General features: G+C 37.7%; 1 protein-coding gene across 1 annotated transcript in view; it reads left to right on the top strand.

Annotated features, from left to right (window-relative positions):
* Nucleotides 1–25332, top strand: part of ABCC9 (ATP binding cassette subfamily C member 9) — a 134565-nt gene that overhangs the window by 101852 nt on the left and 7381 nt on the right. Inside the window, 9 exon segments of the mRNA XM_034645224.1 lie at nt 3230–3332; nt 13613–13714; nt 14303–14423; nt 15732–15862; nt 16856–16934; nt 18828–18936; nt 20375–20478; nt 23260–23393; nt 25268–25330. Coding sequence (XP_034501115.1) covers nt 3230–3332; nt 13613–13714; nt 14303–14423; nt 15732–15862; nt 16856–16934; nt 18828–18936; nt 20375–20478; nt 23260–23393; nt 25268–25330 — 946 coding nt within the window.

Genomic DNA, 25332 nt, shown 5'->3' with positions numbered 1-25332 from the left:
AAGTACCACAAATATCAGCATTTTTAAACCAAAGAAGTTTTTAAAATGTGGGGACAGTCCTGCTGCCATGATTAAAATTCTAGAGTCTTTACATTTGGTGCTTTTGGTCAAGAATCAAACATGTTCTTTTCCATCCATTTCTTCCTTTCTTTCAGGCTACCCAGAGTCCCCAGAGTCTTCAGCTCTTTTGGAAAGTTAGTATTTACTGATTAGGCTGCTTTTCCTCCCCTGCATTCAGGGTTCGTGGTGTACTCACACGCGGCAGTGAACTCCCTCAAGTAGTTTACCACGAAAGTATCACAGTTAAATTAGACTGAGATTTCAGTGACCTTTCCTTTTTTTTTTTTTTTTTTTTTGGTCCAACAGAATAAAGGTCTAAGAATGTTCAGAAGATGAGCTGGATGTGGATGAAAAGATACAGACTGAGTGTGTCAAAGTTTCCATTAGGAAAACAGAAGGTTTCTTGCCAAATAGAAACACACAGAAAGAATGTTCACTGCATTTCCACCCCTCCCCTCTCGCTGCTGCTTCAGACCGTTGCCAATTCCATTTACAAACTCTTTAAGAGTGCATCTGAAACAATATCCCAAAACTAAATGAAGAGTAAGAAGTGTCCCAGACAAAGCATTTTGTCAGAAAAAGTGTTTGATATTTATCTCAAATGTGGCCCAGTGGCTTTGATCCAATGGGCCCCACTTCTGATCCCCCGTTACCACTGTCCTCTAGGGAGAGAACCCTGTGTCGAGCCCCTGAACGTGATGAGTTTTCTCATTTCTNGATGTGGATGAAAAGATACAGACTGAGTGTGTCAAAGTTTCCATTAGGAAAACAGAAGGTTTCTTGCCAAATAGAAACACACAGAAAGAATGTTCACTGCATTTCCACCCCTCCCCTCTCGCTGCTGCTTCAGACCGTTGCCAATTCCATTTACAAACTCTTTAAGAGTGCATCTGAAACAATATCCCAAAACTAAATGAAGAGTAAGAAGTGTCCCAGACAAAGCATTTTGTCAGAAAAAGTGTTTGATATTTATCTCAAATGTGGCCCAGTGGCTTTGATCCAATGGGCCCCACTTCTGATCCCCCGTTACCACTGTCCTCTAGGGAGAGAACCCTGTGTCGAGCCCCTGAACGTGATGAGTTTTCTCATTTCTGTGCTGTTGCTCATGTTCTTCCTACTGCTTCCAATGCTNTGTGCTGTTGCTCATGTTCTTCCTACTGCTTCCAATGCTTTGTCTTCCCTTGTTCACCTGAAAAATTCAGCTCATCCTTTAAAACTTCACTGGGATCATCCTTCTGGTCCTCCATGACACTTTGCTTAATCCTCCTTCTCTCCCCATCCTCCACCTCATTCCCTGTGCAAATCACCCCCTTTCTTTATATTCAAGTAGCATGTTGTGCACAGGGCTGTTATAACCAACTTCTGTGTTGCACGGTCCTTGCTTGTTAACACCGTTTCCCTCCTTCCCTAAAGACTGGGCTCCTCAAGGGCAGAGGTTACGTCTTTCATATATATATATATATTCAGATGTCTCATGTAGAGTTAATGCTTGCTAAATGTTTCTGAATGAATGGCTGAAAATCTCCCTAACACTGCAAATACGTAAAGATTGGTCCTTACGTGGATATATATCTCTTTACGGTTCATATCCATTATTGCAGTAAATCCTCTAATCCTGTGGGCCATCCTCCTCTTCCTTATTCACTCTCTTCATTTCTAAAGGGCCATCCCAGAATGAGATAACCATGATCCTGGGGCTGCTCAGCCCCACTCGAGTGTGTTGCTCTTCAGTGTAGGTCCTCTTGTACATGGCATTAAGGTCAAGGCTGCAAACTCATAACTCAAAGTGAGGTAATTATTTGGCTCTGATTGCCAAATCCTTTGATTATTGTAGATCAGATGTTGTCTGATTCAGTTATCTGATTTATCTGGTTTGGCATATTGGAATGATCAGATGGATTGGACAGATATCAAGTATCTGCTTTATATTGGCCTGTATGGATGGCTTTGTGGGCCAAGTGAACGCCCCACCCAGGACTTCTTCATGCATTTGACATAGTGATGGTTTAATATAAAGTTTTGCAAATTGATTTGAAGATTTGGGGAAACTTGGGGCAGTCTTTTGTCAAACAGGAATCATTGCTGGGCTGTCAAATGAAACTTGGCTATTCCTTATGAACATAATGTGCAGACAGGCGGTCCATATAAGAACAGTCACAGCCATGGGGAGGGAATAGACCACATTTTGATTTGGCATTTCCTCCAACATTCAAATCAGTTATTTTGATTATATTATCCAGCTTTTCATTTTTCTGTTATTCAGGGGAAATAACTGAAAAATGAAGAGAGACTATTTTTGTTATTTAGAAAGATTTATCACCATGTAACGTGAAAAAGTAGCTCACATGTTCAGATGGATAAGATTCTTATTAAAAGTTTCATTTATAACATGGATTACTCAAAATTTGGTCCGATGATGTTGATTTCCAAGAATGAATTTAATTTGGCCAGGGATCAATATCTAAACTGTATTTGTCATAAAATCCTGTAAGTACCATAGACTGAGAGTTCCTACCGTGCAGTGACCATACTTACAAATATTTTAGAACCTTGAGCATCAGATATCTCATCTAACAAGAACATCTGCCGCTTCCCAGGACCCCCATCCTCTACTTCTTTCCACTCAGTGGTTTCTTTGGTTCCCAGAAACGCCAGCAGGAGGAGAAATTTAAAAGTGTATGTTTGCCTGTTACACATGCATAGTTTCCTGTCTTCCCTGGTCCTCGTCCAGCACCTCCCACCCACCTCTAACTGTGTTATTTGGAAAAGTAAAAAGTGTAATAAAAAGAAGGTAGAGCATATTGCATTTCTGTACAACTTATTCTGGTTTTTGTAAGGTCCTTGCAACATAGGCCATGCCCTGTTTTTGTGGCCACAAAATTATGTGGAAATTTATGAAGTGATTCTTAATAGGACTTTGTCATCAGAAAGCTTCCTTTTCATAGCAGGGGTCTGAGAAAGGAAGAAACCCCGGACCACACCTTCTCCAGTAAGCGTGCATCAGAGCAGTAGCAGCTGGCCTTTATTTTGAAGTACGAGTCCATTTACTAGTCATTTCATCCCATCCGTTTGTCACTATGTTGAGTAAATAGTGTAGTAGTAAGTGTGACTGTTTCTTATTATTTCTCCCGTTGTGTGGCTAGGATGATAATAGTTTTGTTTTCTACAGGCATGAAACCAGATTTAAGCAACGTATGCTGGAACTGACGGACACAAACAACATTGCCTACTTATTTCTCTCCGCAGCCAACAGATGGCTGGAGGTCAGAACGGTACGTTCATTTCATGATTTCGAAATGGAAACCAAACAAAAAAGGGGGCTGATGCAAAGAGGGAGACAGTTGTAAAAATTTGTCTTGCACCGAGATTCACACTAACTTCACTTTTTCCGGACATTAAAATAGCTCAGGTTTGTTTATGTTACAGATGAAATTTGTCATAATGTTTTAGCTAATGGCAAGACAAATAGTCCAAAAAGCAAAAATTCATTTTGTGTTCATTAGTCTCTAGATTACATAAGTTAATGGAATGGCAAATGTTTGTATAACTTCTTTTTTTTTTTCAAAAGAGCAAATTTGACAAGTGAACAGATGTACTCGTTTCCTTCACTGAGCAGGACAGGCCTGGAAGAGGTGGTGACTTTCTATGTTTTAAGCCAGTGGGGGATCACGTTAGCACAAAACGTAAAAAACCACAATTAATCATCAGTTGCCTTCTTCTTAGCCTTATGAAGGAGCGGATCAGGCACATGCTTTGGCATACACAGACTTGATCTAGCAACTTAATTTGAGTCTGTTCCTCACAGTAAAATAGGAATAAGAATAGATACTTCATGGGGATATTAGGATGAAAAATAATAATATAAGTCCCCTAGTTCACCGATTAGCAGGTGCACTCAACAAATGTCTTTTGAATGAATGGATGAATAAATAAGTGAATGGAAACAGCACCTGCTGTGGTAAGTGGTTCATAAGCCAACCAGCTGGAGTATGAACCAGGAGACAGATGGGACACAAGTCCCAGAAGGGGAGGAGATGTAGTTTTTTGACCGGTGTGCACAATCTCTACTATAAATAATCTACTTTGGTGGTAATGATGAGATGTCTGTAATCTTTTTTAAAAAAAATAATTATCTATTGGGGAGCCTGAGTGGCTCAGTCCATTAACCACCTGCCTACAGCTCAGGTCAGGGGATCTTGGGGTCCTGGAATCGAGCCCTGCATCAGGCTCCCTGCCCAGCAGGGGATCTGCTTCTCCCTCTCCTTCTGCCTCCGCCCTCCACCCCATTTGTGCTCTCTCTCTCAAATAAATAAACAAAATCTTTAAAAACATAAAAATAAAAAATAAAATAATTATCTATCCATTTGTCAAAAGGAAAAGGAAGTGTATCTGTACTATTATAAGGATATCATGTCTGCTAATTAAGCATCCCTAGTATATTCAGGCTTTTAAAACTCAACAGACCAAAGAAGGCAGATAGTAAAAGAAATTTGATGAGATGGAAATGAAGGAGCCCAAGTTGTAATTTGAGTTGTTGATGGCTGGATACAAGTTGATACGGATTCTTGGACGCCCCTGTGAGCTTTAGTTGACATGATTTCCCCCTGGTTTACAGAGATCCTCTTCCACTCTATTAGTTACAGTATAGAAATTATTCAGTGACATAACAATTATATTTTACAAATTTTAGATAGAAGCATTGGTTGTTGATAAGAAATTCCTTCCATGGGGCGCCTGGGTGGCACAACGGTTAAGCGTCTGCCTTCAGCTCAGGGCGTGATCCCGGCGTTATGGGATCAAGCCCCACATCAGGCTCCTCCGCTGTGAGCCTGCATCTTCCTCTCCCACTCCCCCTGCTTGTGTTCCCTCTCTCACTGGCTGTCTCTATCTCTGTCGAATAAATAAAAAAAATCTTTAAAAAAAAAAAAAAGAAATTCCTTCCAGCTTGCTGTGAGCAAGGCAAAATGTCTCCTGAATTACCTATAGATAGCATAAAGGTGGATGAAGTGTTGCTTGGGATTTATAACAAAACTAAGACATTATTCCTAGATCCTCTCCAGACCCCAATTCCTTGTTTTAAGCTTCTATTTGTTTGTTTAAATTTGTTTTCTCTAAGGAAGAAAAAAAAAACCCAATCATATCTGAAAAAGAGAACTAATCATGAAGTAGCTTTATGAAAGAATGTCCCAAAATCATAAGAGAAAATGTCAGTGGCTACCTTTGTTATTTGATTTTTCTGAACTTGGAGATCAGGCAGGTTTTTTAGAGGCAAGTGTGTTTGCTTTGGACTTGAGGTGAAAGTCTGACTTGACTCCTGTTTCTGCTCTTTAGCACTTCCTACTGTCAGGTTAATGGACAAGTGTTTAATAAGAATCTTCAAGCAAACCATATGTTCTTCTTTCATAGCCAAAAGACAAGATATTAGAGCCTTCAGACAGCCAAGAAAGGGGAGGTCAGGAGAAATTAGAGAGGTAGCGTGGCCAGATTCAGAATGGCTTAGTTCAGTTTGACTCACAGCTCATTACTTTAACCCCCATGTGAAAATGCAGCGGACCAACCCGAATGTAAAAGAATTCTAGTTCCAGCTGTACAGACCTAAAGAAAATATTGACGTTTGAAACAGGAAGGGCAGCCTCTGCCATCCATCCTGTTCCTTGATAATACATTTGTTAGTGTGTCTTGTCTTTGTTTGCTGTGTATTACGAACCTTCTAAGAATTCCTGTCTAGTCTCATTACCAGAGCTCTCCCTTAAAAACCAATACCAAAAAAAAAAAAAAAGGAATCTTTTGCTTCTGTTTCTGATGGGTAAAGGTAAGGTTTGGTAGGGAACTTGTTGATTTATGCAAAATTCTAGGCATCTCTGCTGACAGAAATCAAGGTCCAAAGTCTTTTGTGTATGATTTTTCTCCTTTGCCTAATTTTGTGTGTCAGTGTTTTATGCGGATATGCGCGCACTCACACACACACACACACACACACCTCTAAACAACCCCAATGAGCCAACTTTAAACTAGTCAGATTCACTCTCTTTCTTTCTTCTGAGTACTTTGAGAATGTTCATTAGAACCAGTATATTATTTAGAATATGTGAATAACAGAATCTTTACTCAAATATAAGTGTGTAATTCAAGAACATATGCTACAGTAAGGGTACTGAATAAGTTAACTAGGTAACTCCTATTAGGAAGTAACTCTTCTCCCAATTGTACACATATAAATGACCTCATTACTACTGAGCTCCTGTGGACATGTCCACATCACTGGAGACACAATTGCAGTTTGAAATAAATGGATCTTGTGTCAGAAACATGAATGTTGAGATACAGGACCTTGGAGACTAGGGTGTGAACTGTTCTCTGACCCCCACAGCTGGACATATTCTGCCTTGTAAGTCGTTAGAAAAATAAGTAATGAAAACTTCTATTTGGTCCAGTGAGTCTGCATTGATCTTACTTATCCACAGTATCAACACAACCCCTCCATTCTCTATTCTTTGCCATATTCCTCAGTTAACAAAAATATCTGCTTATAGCAAATATTCTTAGAGTTCCCAGAGCAGAAACACAACTAAAATGGTACGAGGAAGGTTGAGGCATTGGGCATAAATCAGAAGAAGCAAGTAGGATTTCCTGATGCAGATCTACGGATTTCACCAACTCTAATTCATGGACTCATCACCTTCATGAAGAGAAAGAGGAGAAAACTTCTCATAGCTTTCTGTGGCTATTTTTCGCTTCCCTTCCTCTTCGCTCTCAGTTCGAGCTTTGGGAAGCAATACCACTGAATTCCCTGGACAGAAAACCTCAAGGAGAAGGAAGGAAGAGGAACCAGAGAAAAACACCCCTCATGGGATTACGGAAGATCCATGAACCCCATCCGATTTTCGTTTATTCTCTGATTTATTTTAAATATATGGCTCTTGTTTATTTTCCTGGTCAAGTTAAGAAACAGCTAAAATAATCACAAGTTATTCCCTTTCTCCGAGTAAACAGCTTTCCCTATGGAAGACATAGCCCTGCCCACCATGATCACTTCATATTCATTTCGAGTTAGGAAAAAAATAAAGGTCACAATACACTCGCATCAAAAAAGGACAAGAGTCTAAAAGAATAAAGTAATTTGGCTGGTGGGAAAAGGAGCGAGACTGTGACCACCCGGCTTGCTCTGGCAGAGAGGGGAGTGTTTTTCCTCTGGGTGCCAAGTGAAGTGGGCCACAATCGTGTGCAGCCTGTCGCTCCAGCCTAACCTTTGAATGCTGCTTACGTTCTTTTGCTCAGCACGGCGCTTTCTCTTCAGCCCTCTGCACTAAACAGTTCCAGTTCTTTGGCATCGGTATTTCCATTTGCGAAAATTGTGTAACCCTATCTAAAGGCTGTCTTTCCAAGGCTTTGTCTTGCTGTGCGGTGAAAGGGTAAAAGAAAATTCACATCAGGAATCCAAAAAAAAAAAAAAAAAAGTCTTTAGAATCAACAGGCTAAAATGAAAATAGCCTTCAGGGTGAGCTCGCACGAGAGTCGATTTTATGAAACAGCACAGAGCTTTTTTGTGTGTTCATAACTCCACCACAGACAGGTGTGCACTGATCTCGTCACTGGGAGCCCTGATATGTGCTCCCAGATATTCAGCGGTACCATAGACTGGTACTTCCGAGGGCTACGTGAGGAAAGAGATTGTGTTGCTGTTAACTATTTGCAAGTCTTTTATAGAAAATTATGGTTTTCACTAAAATCCCATAGATGGATACATGTCACTGAATCACCAAGAATCTGAGAAGAAGCCTCTTTTTTGACTTGGAAATCAAAGGCTTCTCCCTTGGGGGAGTGTTGAATTCACAAACTCCATAGAAGTTATAATTCATCACTATCCAGATACAATGTCTGGCGGTGGGGCCTCTTTGAGAACTGGCAACTCATATATGCGGTAGCTCCTGTTTCCTAAATTGAATCTCTCATTCCATTATATCGTTTTGTTCACAAGTGTGTTTTCGTTGAATTGATTGGTTAGGATGTCTGAGGACTAAGCATAGAAAGGACGCTGCAAGTGATCCCCAAGTATTTGCTCTCCTTTGTGTGAGTTATTCAGACCAGCTGCTTCTCCTTTCTTAATTTATTGCCCTGAAACCATTTTGTTGTTGGCATATTTGCAGAGACAAGAAAGAAGGTGTAAATATAGAATCATTCTGTAATTCATTAAACTTCTTAAGTGGCTCAGTCGGTTGAGCGGCTGCCTTCAGCTGGAGGGTGGGGAGCCTGCTTCTCCCCTCCTGCCTCTCCCCCTGCTTGTGTGGGCTCTCTCTCTTTCTCTCTCTCTCTGTGACAAATAAATAAATAAAATCTTTAAAAAATGGTAAAGGAAGTGAAAAATAGGGAGCTAATGTAAGCTCTGTCTATCAAGTTAATGCAATTTAGTGATTTTGCTATGTCTTCTTGATAAACATGGTGCACAAAGGAGTTTCCTTTCTTATGCAGATCAGGGCAAAATTCTGATCAAATGCTTCCAAAACATTCCAAATTCATTACAAAAAAGGTTTTGTTTTTGTTTTTATTTTTTTTAGAAATAAGATTTTTGAGTAGTGGTAATAATCCAGGAATGAGCTGAAAATATCTAGTTGGTGTAACTAGAAGACAAGAAGAATAGCACTTTCTAAAAAAAAAAAGATGGGGCGATCAGGATAGGCTGGTGATGGGTATTAAGGAGGGCACGTATTGCATGGTGCACTGGGTGTTATACGCAAGTAATGAATCATGGAACTTTACATCAAAAACTTGGGATGTGCTGTATAGTGACTAACATAACATAATAAAAAATTTTTATAAAAAATAAAAATTAAAAAATGAATATTTTTATAATAAATAAAATAACTTTGTTATAGCTACTAAACTGCAGACATACTGGCTTTTAAGCTCTCATATCTATTTGAATTTAGTAGACTTAGATTTTGAAAATGGGTTCATCTGCTGGAAAATGTGCTATAAATGTACTTCAAGAAGCTATGCCTTGTTGCTGAGATGTCAAAAACATTTATCTCTATACATTATCTTTAATAAAAAATAAAGCAAAAAAAAACCAGATAAAAACAGAGAGGTAAACAAACCATAATAGACTCTTAAATATAGAGAGCAAAATGAGGTTTGCTTGAGGGGAGGTGGCTGGTGGGGGGATGGATTAAATGAGTGATGGGCATTAAGGAGGGCACTTGTTGGGATGAGCATTGAGTATTGTATGTGGGTGATGAATCACTGGATGGATTCTGCTCCTGAAACCAGTGCTGCACTGTATTTTAACTAACTTGAAATTAAATTAAATTTAAATATATATATATATATTTATATATAAATCTTGGCATATTTTATATACTGGACTAATAATTAAAATAACAGTATCTAATGATCATACTGAGAACCTTTCAAGTAGTTTTAAAAACATTAGCCATGTGAAAGAGAGCCAGAAATTATATATTAGCTCAAAGTTACTCATCAACCTCCTCCCTTCCCTCCTTCTTCTGTTTTCACTTCTCTTGCTGGCAATGTTGCCAGGATAAGGCTATCTATTACCAGAATTATCATTTTAATTCAATAGAAAATAATTTAAATTATCATCTAACTGAATCTACCATTTAGTTCTATATAATGAGTGAATCCAGGCCCCAATATAAAATATAGATTCCATAGTTAATTTAATGGAGGGAGGGTGAGAGAAAAAGAGAAAAAGAGAAGAAAAGAGATTCAGTGCATAAAGTTTTGCATTTCCTTTATAATGTTTACGTTAGGCCTACTGTCTAATTTCCATTTTTTGAAACTCAGTGATTATTTTGCTGTTATACTTTTAAAAGAATGTATACAATTTTGAAAAAGAAAAGCAAAGCTGAAGGCATCACAATTCTGGACTTCAAATTATATTACAAAGCTTTAGTGATCAAGGCAGTATGGTACTGGCACAAAAACCAACGCTTAGATCAATGGAACAGAATAGAAAAACCCAGAAATGGAACCACAACATTATGGTCAACTAATCTTCAACAAAGCTGGAAAAAATACCCATGGAAAATAAACAATCTCTTCAACAAAAGGTTGGACAACAACATGCAGAAGAATGAAACTGGACCACTTTCTTTACATCATTCACAAAAACAAATTCAAAATAGTTGAAAGACCTAAATGTAAGACAAGAAACCATCAAAATCCTAGAGGAGAACCCAGGCAGCAACCACTTGGTAGTAAATACTCCAAAAGCAAAAATGAACTACTGGGATTTCATCAAGACAAAAAGCTTCTGCACAGTGAAGGAAACAATCAATAAAACTAAAATGCAACCTTCAGAATGGGAGAAGATATTTGCAAATGACATATCTAATAAAGGGTTAGTATCCAAAATCTATAAAGAATTTATCAAACTCAATACCCCTCCAAAATTATAATCCAGTTGAGAAATGGGCAGAAGACATAAATAGACATTTTTCCAATGAAGACATCCAGATGGCCAACAGACACATGAAAAGATGGTCAACATCATTCGGCATCAGTGAAAACAAATCAAAACCACAATGAAATACCACCTCACACCTGTCAGAATGGCTAAAATTAATAACACAGGAAAGAACAGATGTTGGCGAGGATGTGGCAAAAAAGGAACTCTCCTGCACTGCTGGTGGGAATGCAAACTGGTGCAGCCACTCTGGAAAACAGCATGGAGGTTCCTCACAAAGTTAAAAATAGAACTAACTTATGATCCAGGAATTGCACTACCAAGTATTTACCCAAAGGATACAAAAATACTGATTTGAAGGAACACATGCACCCCGATGTTTATAGCAGCATTATCAACAATAGCCAAATTGTGGAAAGTGCCCAAATGTCCATTGACTGATGATTGGATAAAGACGTGGTATATATATACAGTGGAATATTACTCATCCATAAAAAAAGGGAAATCTTGCCATTTGCAATGATGTGGATGGAGCTAGAGAGTATTATGCTAAGCAAAATAAATCAGAGAAAGACAAATACCGTATGATTTTATTCATATGTGGGATTTAAGAAATGAAACAGATGAACATGGGGAAAGAAAGAAAAAAGAGAGAGGCAAACCATAAAACAGACTTTTAACTATAGAGAACAAACTGAGGATTGATGGAGGGGAGGTGGATGGGTGGATGGGCTAAATGGGTGATGGACATTAAGGAAGGCACTTGTGATGAGCACTGGGTGCTGTATGTAAGTGATGAATCACTAAATTCTACTCCTGAAACTAATATTCTACTACATGTTAACTAAGTGGAATTTTAAAAAATCTTGAAACAAACATATATATATGATAGTATGAAGAATGAAGCTCTTCTTGAATAGAAATTAATAAAAATATGCCTTGTTTCAAATCCTTAATGTGTACATTACCCACAGAAATTTCTCAGAAACTGAATGGCATATTTCTTTATATCAAGCTGGGAGGAAAGGCCTTGCTCCAAGTATCTCCTGATACTTACTCTCTGGGACTCATCACAGAAACTTTTTATGAGTCTTTTTAGAAGAGATAATATAGAAATTACAAATTTATGGCATAACTTTAGAAGTATTAACTTTACACAGAGGGCTGGAAGGAAAAATTCATATTGCTGTAAATATTTTAGAAGTATTTGGTAAGCATGTTGGCATTTGTCAGATGTAAGAGTGGCCCAGACTGGTTAGATTATGCACCCACGTAGTTGTTGCTTCAAATAAAGGGAAAAAGAAGAAGTACTACCTAATTGGGATGTGACAAGTTGTTAACACATGGTCCAACTGGAAGAAGCAATCCAAGGAGTATTTACTACCTCTTGGGAATTTACTGCCTCAAGAGAGTAACTCTGCATGATTTCTTTCTTTATTCTTTGTAAAGATCATGGAAATCATTATGGAATTAGATTTTAGTGCCTCTTTGTAACCTTTGATGTTTTATGATGCACATAAACTTTTAAGCTTGCTTCAAACATTTGAAAATCATCCAGAGGAAAAAAGACATCCTGGTACATGGAGGTGGTGAAATCTAACGGGTATTTAATCTATTTTTTTTTTTTAGTCCTTTCAAAGTCTTTGAATTAGGTATTATTTCTATTTTCCAAAGAAACTTAGTTTCAAAGCAGTTTAAATTATTTGTGTGGTAATTGGCAAAGTCAGCATCTGAGCCCAGATCTCTGATTTCAAGGCTGGAATTATTGATTGCTCCTTAAAAGCTGGATCTTTGGATCTGCTCTAAAAAGAGGAAGGAATGTGCACATGTGAGCTGATTTGAGTAACTTCATTTGTTGACTCCAGCATGTTAAACACTCCATTACCGTCATTAAAGTCTTATCACCTAGTTATTAGTTTTGGGTTTTTTTTTTTTTGGTGTTTTTTNTTTTTTTTTTTTTTGAGGGATCAGAGACATATCTAGCTAGAAAGGTCACAAGTGAATGAGACTTGAAATAGTTCTAGAAGTGCTCATGCCTGAAATGCTACCTGCTTCTGGGACATATGATTCATTGGCATGAAAAGTTTTTAAGATTTTTTTTCAAATGATAAGACATAACAGTGCCTAAGAGTGCTGGTGAATGGCGAAACAAGAAGTGTTTGAAAATGAACAGATGTGGAGTGTCTGGGTGGCTTAGTCAGTTAAGTATCTGACTCTTGATTTCGGCTCTCAGGTCATGATCTCAGTGTCATAAGATTGAGCCCCGGTTGGACGTGGACCTTGCTTAAGATTTTCTTTTTCTCCCTTTCCCTCTGCCCCTCCACACACCCCCTACACTCTGTCTTTCTCTCTCTAAAATAAATAAATAAAATCTTTTTTCTAAAAAAAGAAAAGAAAAGAAAAGAGAATGGACAGCTGTGCCCTGTTTTTTATTTGAGTTAAAGACTGGTCTCAATGAATTTTTTAAATTTCACAGAAGAGTTTATCACTGATAGACCATAGATAATTCGGATGCTCTAAGACAGTCCCACACTTCCCATTTATGAGTAAATACAACCCTAATTCTTATTTACGTGGAATCTGGAGATTTAATGTCCCAGACTCTGAGCTCAGATATTTGACAAAAAGTTTAGATATGAATCTCAACAAGGTATCCAGATGCAAATTTCTGCAGGGCCCTTACTATATCACTCAAGGGAGATAGATTACACAACCCAGACATAAGCACACATGAAATTTAAGGTAGTAAATCAAGTCTCCAAATAATTACTTATCTGGCAACACAATGCAATAGAAAGGGCTGGTGGGGGGAAGGGGAGGAGAAAAAGAAACCCTATGTCTGATGCTGGTTGGGCCACAAATTGCAGCTGAATTTCTGGCAAGTTATTTAAGTTCTCTTAATCCATTTCTGCATGGATTCAATGAGAGCATTGAATTACACCCATTCCAGCCTTAAAATGGTGAGTCGGCGTTCATCCATATCTTAGGTAGCCTTCCTCAGAAACTTAACAGGACACACAAGAAGTGATGTGTACTGTCTTAGTGATCACCTCCCTAAATTGGTTAGGTTCTTTTGTTTAAGAACTTGAGGAAATTTTTTTAATGCTTTTTCTTGCTCTTTTCTAGGATTATCTGGGAGCTTGCATTGTCCTCACTGCCTCTATTGCATCCATCAGCGGCTCTTCCAATTCTGGATTGGTGGGTTTGGGTCTTCTGTACGCACTTACGGTAGGTATGGATGAACACATCTCTTTTCATGTAGTGCTGGAGGAACCTTCCATAATTATTATCAACTCCTATTCATGGACATAAGAGGAGCAGATTGAAATTCACAACAAAATGACATCTTACAAATAATAGGAGATTGGGGCCCAAACCCAGCAATTTCCGGTAGCATGGATTCAGTCCTGATACTGCGAATCGGTTTTTAGAAACTCCTCAGAATCTATGGTGAGAGATTCCCAAGGCTGTTTGAGATCCCTGTTGTAAGTTGTTCACAACCTATTTTGGGAAACTAAAATGAATATGAATATAAATGAGATAAGTGCAAACAGAGGTACATCCAACTCGTGCAGGGAAATCAGAGGACAGTTTATGAATCATTGACATGTGAGGACCCTTGAAGAAGAGTGGACACCTCCTTTGCCTGCTTGATCCCATGACATCCTCCCTGGTCTCTGATATCTTGCAGCACTTACAAATTGTACCACATGATGTACACTAACTGTCCAAGTCATCCTATCCTAAAATATCCAGTGATTACAAAGATCGTACTTCATTTCAAATGTGTTAATTTCTTTTTGTCACCTGACACAGATAACCAATTATTTGAACTGGGTTGTGAGGAACTTGGCTGACCTGGAGGTCCAGATGGGGGCAGTGAAGAAAGTGAACAGTTTCTTGACTATGGAATCTGAGAACTATGAAGGCACTATGGGTATTGCTCTGAATACTATTTTGTTTCACTTAAATATTTTATACAAATATTAATTGTGTGCCAGACACATGGTCATTTTTGCTTTTGTTTTCCACTTTAAAATCCAGAGAATCCCTTTTCGTCTTGCCTTTATTTTATGAGCTACACCTGAAATTATATGACTAGACCTGAAAATTTTGGGATACGACCAGACTCCAAATAGATATTATGTACTAATATTTAAAGGGAATTATAAAAAGTATTTGGACTTCATTACATTTGTTGCCAACCTACACTATGAACTATTGTGTACTCTTCCTCAAGATCCTATTAACTTAGATGTCAAGAAACTTGGATCTTACTCACTGAGATTCTCAGCTTTGCTACAATAAAATTGGCAGGAAATTCAATACTGCAGACAGAATGATCTTTCTTAAATTCAAATTTCATGCTTAAAATGCATTCTTTTGCCTAAATCCTTCAATAACTATCCAGATCTTCAAGGACAAAGTCCAGAAAAGTTAGCTAAGACCACTAGACTCTTCATTAGTTGATCCTTGCCCACCTATCTGGTCTCATCTCTCATCATCTATCCATGACTTTTACTCTGGTCATACCAACATGCTATGCCTTCTTTTTATCTTTGTTCTCTCCATGTATATTTGAAACAAATCTCCCCATCCCTAATCCTTTAAGACCCATCTCAGGCACCATCTTCTCTTGAAACCCTCCTGGAACTCTCAGGTTACCAGCATCCGTGCTCCGAGAGCACCTTGGGTTGGACTCCATCATGTGACTCTGCATGCAGTCCTGTAGATCCCGATGCTTCCCCAGGACACAGGGAGCACCTTGAGGCATGTCTTTCATTTCCATATTCCCAACATCTTGCAAAACACTTCTCACATTTTAAGCATCAAATGTTTGAAGATTGATTGACTGAACAAATGAATCAATTCGCAGATGAACTATCTTCAATAGAATCAAGTGATGGAATGTAGAAAAGACAGAATAGTTCATGCTTCAAAAAGAAACACACATATAGAAAACTATTTTGAAGGTTCTTAATCAATAGGCCTTTACTCTGAATGTAATTTTAATTTTAAAAAGATACAGAATTTGGTTCAATATTATTTTAAATTCATAAAAAATGTATATGTTTGTATGTATAAATGTATATAAGTATGTGTATGTGTCTTCCTGCCCCGCTCTCTTTCCTTCCCCCTTCCTCCCTCTCCCACCATCTCTCTCCCCCTCTATCCCATTCCCTCTCTCCTTGGCCCCCTCTTTCTCTCTCCCATTCATTTTCCCTACTTCACCTTCACCCCCCAGACCCTTCTCAAGTTCCAGAACATTGGCCACAGGAAGGAGAGATCAAGATTCATGACCTGTGTGTCAGATATGAAAATAATCTGAAACCTGTTCTTAAGCATGTCAAGGCTTACATCAAACCTGGGCAAAAGGTATGGAACTCACTGCCATTTGTATCATACAAATCAGAGAATGGAGCCACTTGATCACTACCTAAGCTCTTGAGACATTCAGCCAAGAACATTCTCAACTGGGCTCACATAATACTCCCTGCACTTTACAGATCAAATTATCTACGTAAAAGAGAAAAGAGAGAGATAGGATCAGGATAAAATACATGTTCTCTAAGTTGTATTGCCGTTCATTAGTCCCCCTTGAAGATCAGGAAAATCAACAATATGTGTATTTTTCCAAATTTCTGGCTCCTGGCTTACAGCCATATCAGACATCCCCTTGAGAACTAATGCATTTGTACTAGCTTTAGTCCCAAAACGATTTGTTTTAGCTACTTTAAAAAGAGAAAATATTGTGATGAGCACTGGGTGTNGGCTCCTGGCTTACAGCCATATCAGACATCCCCTTGAGAACTAATGCATTTGTACTAGCTTTAGTCCCAAAATGATTTGTTTTAGCTACTTTAAAAAGAGAAAATATTGTGATGAGCACTGGGTGTATACACAACTATTGAATCATTGAACACTACATCAGAAACTAATGCTGTACTATATGGTGGCTAACTGAACACAATAAAAAGTAAATCCATAAAATTAAAAATAAAAAGAGAAAATGTGCAGAAAAAAATTAGAGCCAGTCTACTTTTTCTTATAAAATCATCACTTCTAAGATAAAATTGAATACTTATTAGAGCAACAATATACTAAATGCAAAAATTAAGCCATGAAGGAAAAACAGCACAGCCACATAAAAATAAAAAGAATTAGAATGAAATCATTGAATATTCTGTGAAGACTCTATTCTTACCTTAATGAGGATACATAAAGGAGACCTAAGAAAAGAATGACGGTTTTTTGTAACTTTAGAGGCGTAGTTTCCCCGTGGTATCTTGTTGAAATTAAAAACACTTTTTGCCCATCTTCTGTCTTTTTTCTGAGTCCTTTTCTCTCTGAGTGACATTTGCTTTTTAGGTGGGCATATGTGGTCGCACTGGCAGCGGGAAATCATCATTATCACTGGCTTTCTTCAGAATGGTTGATATATTTGATGGTAAGTTACCAACTGAATGTTCTCATTGGCTTTGTGGTGCTTTTCCTTAGAGGAAGTGAGACATTAACTTACCTAATCCTGCAGAAAGAAAGAGCAAATATTTATAAGGACTTTGTGTCCTGCGACCCATGATTTGAGGCAGGTGTCCCAGATCAACAGTCTAGAAGTAAAGAATGAACATAAAATTGCTAATAAAATTATTAGCTCTAGACTCAGCTCTAGAGAGTGTTGTTAAAGAATTCTAATAAACTGATAAAATGAAAACAAAGCCACCCATTTTGCACAGCAGTAGATGCAGGTGGCATTTCAAGAGGAAGGGAGAGAAAGGAACACTGTCTTGCTTTGTTCAAACTAAAAACACATCCATTTCCATCAAAGGAAAAAAATGCAAGGAGATAAGTAATCTGCATTATTAATTTTGGTGCATGACTCTTACCTTCATAACATAGTTTCATGATGCTGGACATTTTGTGGGTGGCAACCTGCAAAGTGCCAAGCACATGTTGACAATATAAAAAAATATTTATTCATCCACAAAATTAATAACATGATACATGGAAATAATTTAATCTTTGCTTTAGAAAAAATATGTCACATTATTTAGTCTATCAAGTGGCCTATAAATAGCCCAGCACATAAACCATCCTGAATAAATGGGTATCCAGCAATGTGCTTGATCAGCTCAAGGAAGTACTTCCTATTATTATCTGAAATAATTGTGGTGATGATTATAGTACTTCAGGTTTTTATTGTACTTGACAGTTTATATTGTTTAATTTAATCTATACAACAGCTCTGTGAGGTGAAGAGGTCAGTTTATGAACAGAGATGAACTACAGTAATTGCAGTCTCCTTGGGGTTTGGATTCAGGAGCAGAGCTGGCGTCAGCTGCTGGGTTGGCAGCTTGCTCTTCCATGGCTAGTAATAATAAATAACACACAGCTACTATAAGGACCTTCAGTGGATTTGCATTATAAGTCAGTTACATGATCCAAAGACGATTGACACTTTTAATCAAAAAACAAAACAACTGTGGTTATAACTGAACATAATAGATTAGCCTGTTCCTTATGAATCCAGAAACATGCTTTCAGGCCCCATATGGGCTATCAATGACTGATTCTCTTGTTTAGCATTAGGTTGTTAAGATTTTAACAGATAGTGTGTTATTCCTGAAAGAAAGGTTCAACTGATCACCTTGTCTCCTCTTGAAACTACATCTAGCTGGAAAAGGGACTCTACCTGCCACTCTTTGCCTGGCCTGTTCATTTCATATGGCAGTTCTGTCTTTGCACAAAGTGATAAGATAAAATAATCTATCAATTTGAGGCAAAGACATCAAGATGGCACAAGTCTCTAATAAGTCTAAATACAGTATGGAGAAATTAATTAAAAGTTGATATCTATGTTATAGAATTTCCTTTCTTATTTGCAATGCACTGTCCTGTTCAATCAATAAAAGAGTGAATAAGTTAGACAAAAATCACTGTCTTCAAAGAGTTTATATTCTAGTCAGGAAAGAGAGACAATAAAAAAAGATAGTTGCATGTATATAGAATATCTTATGAAAGAAAAGAAAGCAGGGAACAAGGATAAAGGAATATTAGAAGGAAGAGGACCCTTTAAGGAGAAAAATACTTTGGGTTTGTATGAACCATGGAAACTGAATAGAAACTGAGAATCTCTTTCAGAGAAACTACATAAGAAAGAGAACCTACCACCAAAATATATATTTCTCATAGAGATGGATAATGATGTTTTTAATACTTAAATGGAAAGCTTCATCTTCTGAGTTTCAACCCTGAACTAGGAAAGTACTTTCAATTTGTAAACAAATATTATTTTACTTCTGATTTTACTACATGCCTGCAATTTTTTGTTTCTGTTTAACAGGAAAGATTGTCATTGATGGGATAGACATTTCAAAACTACCACTGCACACACTACGTTCTAGACTTTCAATCATTTTGCAGGATCCAATACTATTCAGTGGTTCTATTAGGTAAGTGATGTATTCAACAGAAACCCGAATGTCTCAGGATTTACCTTTTGGCTCATAGGAGGGTTTTCCTCAGAACTGTTTTTCAGATAGGTGTGAATGACATTATCAGGATGATAAGATCGAATATTCTGGCCAACAATTTGGTTTAGGAAACCCTAGAACTGCTAAATTAACCTACAGAGGCCAGTCCTTTATGTTTTTCCAGGAGCTCTGCTCTTTCAATTTGATTCCACAAAAGTCACTTTCCCTCTGTACTTGGGGCAGTGATTCTTGGCAGACATTTCTAAGGTGTTCTACCCTACAGATCTCCTGCCTATCACTTAATGCAACTGGCTTGGGCTCAGCAGATACTGAGTTCGGTTAATCCCTTGATTCCCCCATCCCTCACAATTTTTCTTGCAGCCAGAATTGCTTTTAAGAAGCTGCTACAGTCTTCTCCATGCCTGGTTTATAGTTTTCCACTGTAAAAAAAAAAAAAAGGCAATATCTACTATCTGCTAAGTGCTTTAAATATATTGTCTCATTACATCCTCAAAGCACTGCTCTAGTATACATACTATTATCCTCAATTTACAGATGAGAATTTTGAACCTCAGAGAAGCTCTAACTGGTTCAAGTTCATACACTCAGTAAGTGGTAGAACCACAATTCCAAGTAAAGTTTGTCTGACTCCAAAGTTCTCCATGGCATGATCCACCAGGTCATGTCTCTCGTTGCGTCCATCCTCCGCTCTCTCTTGCTCACCTCCTCTACCTTAATTACAAAGAAGTATTGCCACTTCCTTTTGTCTTGAAGAGAAAATGGACCTAAGATTGCTGAATATTCAGCTGTAGAAGTTAAAAGTTGGGGATGTATCCAGTTATTTAGCATTGCCATGGTGAATTTATATGTCTGGATAGATTTATTATGAATACTACTATTGTGGGTGGTGCAGTGTGGCTCATCTAAAATAGTATTACATGTTCCCTTTTATCATCGGTTCTATAAAAACACTTTGCTAGACACGATTCCAGTTATATTAAGCATAATATAAAAGTGGATAAATCTACATAATGAATTTTATCATGTCCTATCTTGCTTATAAACTTACCGATTGTGTCTTCAGGAAACATTTTTCATAGCATTAAGGTCATTTATTCATCTAACACGAATTGAATGCCTGCTCTATCCTGAGCACTGNTCATGTCCTATCTTGCTTATAAACTTACCGATTGTGTCTTCAGGAAACATTTTTCATAGCATTAAGGTCATTCATTTATTCATCTAACACGAATTGAATGCCTGCTCTATCCTGAGCACTCTTCTAGGTACTAGGGATAGAGCAATAACCAAAACAAATTGGACTTATATTTTAAGGAAAGAACAGCAATAAGCAAACATATGTAAAAATGCCTTTATTTTTATTTATTGACTAAATAACTTATCTTTCCCCCTACAGATTTAATTTAGATCCAGAGTGTAAATGCACAGATGACAGACTCTGGGAAGCTCTAGAAATTGCTCAGCTGAAGAATATGGTCAAATCCCTACCAGGAGGTCTAGGTATATTTTCTAGAGAATGCACTTGTTTTTACATATGCAATTATTTCTATATATCTCTATCTATATTTTATGCTGGAACCACATAATTCATGTTAAATCCCCTTATATTTAAAATAATCTCCAAAAGGTCATTAGGACACTTCAAAATCTAATGTTTTTGCATGAGATATCAGAGGATGAAACCTGTAACAAATTCTGTTCTATATGAATACTCCAGAATACTCCAGTTAATACATTTAACTCTTCAGTCTTTTCACTTTAGTGGTACAGGTTATTTTATTTTATTTTTAATTTTTTTAGAGAGAGAGGGCACAAGAGCACAAGCAGGGGAGGAGGGGCAGGGGGAGAGAGAGAATCTCAAGCAGGCTCAATCTACAACCCTGAGATCATGACCTGAGCTGAAATCAAGAGTCGGACAATTAACCTACTGAGCCACCCAGGCGCCCCAGTGGTACAGGTCATTTGTTGTTTTTGTTTTTTTGTTTTTTAATAATTTTATTACATTAGGTACAGGTCATTTGAATCAGAATATTTCCTTGTGGTCATTCTATTCATGTGATTGACATGACCCTTGACCCCCAGTAAATGGGTAAGAGGTTTGAAGAGGCTATTAGGTTCAAAGTAGTCAGTACCATGTAGGAGCAGACAGTTTCTCCACATTGGCAGCCATTTTCTTTGTTGCCAGGAGGGCTTCTTGCTTATATTTATGTGATGTAATTTCATGAAGACATTATGTTCTATATCTTGCTGCAAAGTCAGTTTTAGCCACCCATGTAAGGGATAAAACATGTATTCAAACAGTCATTGATATAAATTTAGTCCCAGAGGTAGACAATTTCTGGAAAATAACTGATGACAGAATAAAACAACAACAATAATGAAAGAACATGATTAACAAAACAAAACAACAGAGGGGCGCCTGGGTGGCTCAGTCCCTTAAGCATCTGACTTCAGCTCAGGTCGGAATTCCAGGGTCCTGGGATGGAGCCTTACTTCGGGCTCCCTGCTCAGTGAAGAGCCTGCTTCTCCTTCTTCCTCTGCCGCTCCCCCTGCTCATGTTCTCTCCCTCTCTCTCGCTCACTTTCGCTGTACCTCAAATAAATAAATAAAATCTTANCCTGCTCAGTGAAGAGCCTGCTTCTCCTTCTTCCTCTGCCGCTCCCCCTGCTCATGTTCTCTCCCTCTCTCTTGCTCACTTTCGCTGTACCTCAAATAAATAAATAAAATCTTAAAAAAAAAAACAAAAACAGAAAGTGCACAATGGAGTCTTTAATTCATAAAAATGATGAATATCTATAATTTTGGACTTTTGCTACCTTAAAATATGAACTCATTTAAGAAAACAGAAAGGTAAGAGTTGGTTGATATTCTAATTTTAATACATAATATGTAGTTGCCACATTCATTGTGTTGTTTGGCATCTAGAAAAAAAAATCAGCCCACAAAATAACACCATGTTTATTTGGGAAGGGGGATCTACTCAAAAACAATACCTTTTATGATTTTAAATTGTGTCCCAAGGGAAAGGCATCCCACAAACAGAAATGGAGATAGCATGTCGCTAAAGATAGTTTTATCAACTTGACAGTGTTAGACTATGCGAGCAATTCCAGGGACCTGGATGAACTTTCCCATCATAATTTTGATGTCTTACATGGCGAAACATTGCAAGTCTACTTGAGAAATTGATAATGCGTATAGACCCTTCTGTGGTATTTAGACACACCTTTAGTAGTTGGGAATACAGGCAATCATGGCTTTGTAGTCCTCTTCACTCACATGAAAGTTGTATGCACCTGTTTTGAATCATGGGCACAGTGTTCAAGGGTTAGGGTACAGTGTAAGCAACAGAGGATTATATTTACACTATGTAATTGGATGTTGCTTATGTTCATTGTCTTCATAAAGATTACATCAGTTGCTTGATAAAGATCTGGTTTGGGCCAATTCTGGTGAAGAACATTCATCATCTCTCACACCCTCCTTATTTATTATGTAAATTAAAATTTAGAGAATAAAGGCATAGCACCCAAGCATGAAAAATTATAAGAATTTGATGCAATGAGAAAATAGAAATTTACCCCTAGGACTCTACTAGGAAGTGTTTGAATTCTAAGAAAAGAGGTAAAACAAAATTAATCTTAATTAATCTTAAACTCACAATAGGACAGTTTATGAAATGTGGATGGAAACCCAAAAAGAAAAAGAAAACGATAATGAGGAGCTAACATGCATTTATCCATTCAACAATGTTCTATTCAGCTGCTATGTCAGATACCAAGTGCTGAGGATACACTGATGAACAAAAATAAATCCAGTCCTTAACCATGTGCAACTTACAGTCCAGTGGGCTGGTATAATGAAAAGAGAATGGACATTGGAGTCAAGAATGTTCTGTTTCTTATCAAGCTCTACTGCAAATTAGCTGTGTGATCATGAGCAAGCCACTTCATTTCTCTGGGCCTGAGATAGTTTTATTAAATAATCTCCTTAAATAATTATATTAAATAGCCTCTAGGGTCTTCCAGTCTTCAAAATGCCTTAACAGCATTTTATATCCAGCTATAAGTAGGTAATTTACCACCTTTTGTCAAAAACAATACGGCCCAGGATCATATTCATTTTCCCAACGTAAAATTCCTCTTCGTCTTTCCAGTATGAAATCTTCGCAGCAGTACAGTGAAATCCAGCATCCTCTTTAGGACATTCCTATTTTTCCCTACTTTGCTCAAGGAAAATGTTAGCAGCATTTCAGCGAAATCCTTGCTTCTCCTGATGTAGATGCAGTTGTCACCGAAGGTGGGGAGAACTTCAGCGTTGGACAGAGACAGCTGTTCTGTCTTGCTAGGGCCTTTGTCCGCAAAAGCAGCATTCTCATCATGGACGAAGCCACGGCTTCCATTGACATGGCCACGGTGAGTGCATTATCTACGCTTCTTAAATGGAAGAGCTGGGGAAATGCACGTGAAATTTACAACTTAGTTTTTCCCGATTGGGTTCGATGTCCTTAGTACTGTTGTTTTCAGTGTCTTCTCATTCATCTCTTTAATCAACTGATGATAGCACATTGGGAATTACAGTAAAGGAGAGGTGACAGTCTACGGCCAGTAAACATGAAATAAATTGGCCATCACTTTTTGATAAATTCTTTTTTTTTTAAAAGATTTTATTTATTTATTTGACAGAGATAGAGACAGCCAGAGAGAGAGGGAACACAAGCAGCGGGAGTGGGAGAGGAAGAAGCAGACTCATAGCGGAGGAGCCTGATATGGGGCTCGATCCCACAACGCCAGGATCACGCCCTGAGCCGAAGGCAGATGCTTAACCGCTGTGCCACCCAGGGACCCCACTTTTTGATAAATTCTTAAAACCATAAAATTCCAGTGCTCAGTTGACGAGAGTACTGTACTCTATTCAAGCATTCAAGTCTTTCGCCATGGAAGTTATAGAATGAAGTCTGCAAATCTCTATTAATAGAAATTGCTAACCAAAATCAATCATTATTTTCTAAAGCAATTTGAAGAAGAAAGATTCACTAGAATTAATAATGATCTTCTCAGTGTGTTCATGATAACAAACCAGACACTTTGCTTTTTGAAAGAAATTATTTAAAACTGTTAAAAATGCCAAGAGGGATATGTCTAGAAGGTTGTGATTGAGTGGAGAAAATGTCACATTAAGCCACAAACTGTAAGCACAAGCAATTAATGTTGTTGTCATACAAGTTAACTTGGTATTAAAAGTTTGGCATCAGAAAGGACAAAAATAAGAAATATCCACAAACACGATATTTTCTTGCTGCACACTCTAGATTGGATAAAAAATATCCAAAAAACTGGAATTCTTAACAGACAATTATATATGGAGATGCTAATTTGACATCATTTCTTTCTATTAAGACTAATCAGTTATACAAAGTTACATATCCTTCTCAAAGTTAACATAATTTAAAGTAATGAAATCGTTTCTAATTAAGCCAATTCACTAAATAAGCATTACTACATCAAAATTAGTATTAACTGCTAAGGATTTACAGTATTTACAATTTACAATAAAGGCTATTATAATACAGCCTCGGTAGAGATGAGAGAGAAAGGGAGAATGAATTAATTGGCAATAAGCCACTTGACAGGAAGGAAGTCTTTATATTAAGACTTAGGATTCAAGTTTTCCTCTGAGAGAGAGAATCTTTACTCAGAACGTCTTTCAAAATATTATAACAGTTTGTGGTGGAGATAAAAATGGTNTTATATTAAGACTTAGGATTCAAGTTTTCCTCTGAGAGAGAGAATCTTTACTCAGAACGTCTTTCAAAATATGATAACAGTTTGTGGTGGAGATAAAAATGGTTTTTTGCCTGGATGGTTGTTTTATGAGTCAAAATCCAAATTTGGGGCATGTATTTTATTTTTTCCTTTTCTGACCCAAGGGTTAACACCATTTTAGGATTTTATTAGTTTTGAATACATACTGTTTGTGGCATAACTCAAGTGAGCATTTCCATGCCCATTTAATGTTGTTTTCCCCTTTCAGTTCCCTCGTAACTATCAGTCATTCTGGGTTGATCACTGAGTTTTATTTGCTGTTTGAAGACCCTTACTGAGCCCAACAGAAACTTGCTGTGAGGACTGCTCCCTGTCGCACCTTCCAGAGAAGACAGGAGCTGGGAGTTCTCAGAAGGGATTGGGCCTTGGAGGGGGTGGGTGTGGTCTTTGCTCTCAAGGACAAAGTAGTATGGTGAGAAAAAGGAGTCCAGAAAAAATTCAGACTTTATTAATTTTTTTGGCAGGAAAACATTTTGCAGAAAGTGGTAATGACGGCTTTTGCAGACCGCACCGTTGTTACAATAGCTGT

Source organism: Ailuropoda melanoleuca, chromosome 16 (genome assembly GCF_002007445.2).
Source record: "Ailuropoda melanoleuca isolate Jingjing chromosome 16, ASM200744v2, whole genome shotgun sequence".
NCBI classification, from domain to species: Eukaryota; Metazoa; Chordata; class Mammalia; order Carnivora; family Ursidae; genus Ailuropoda; species Ailuropoda melanoleuca.
The sequence above is the reverse complement of the archived record's forward strand: the minus strand, read 5'-3'. Positions and strand labels throughout refer to the sequence as shown.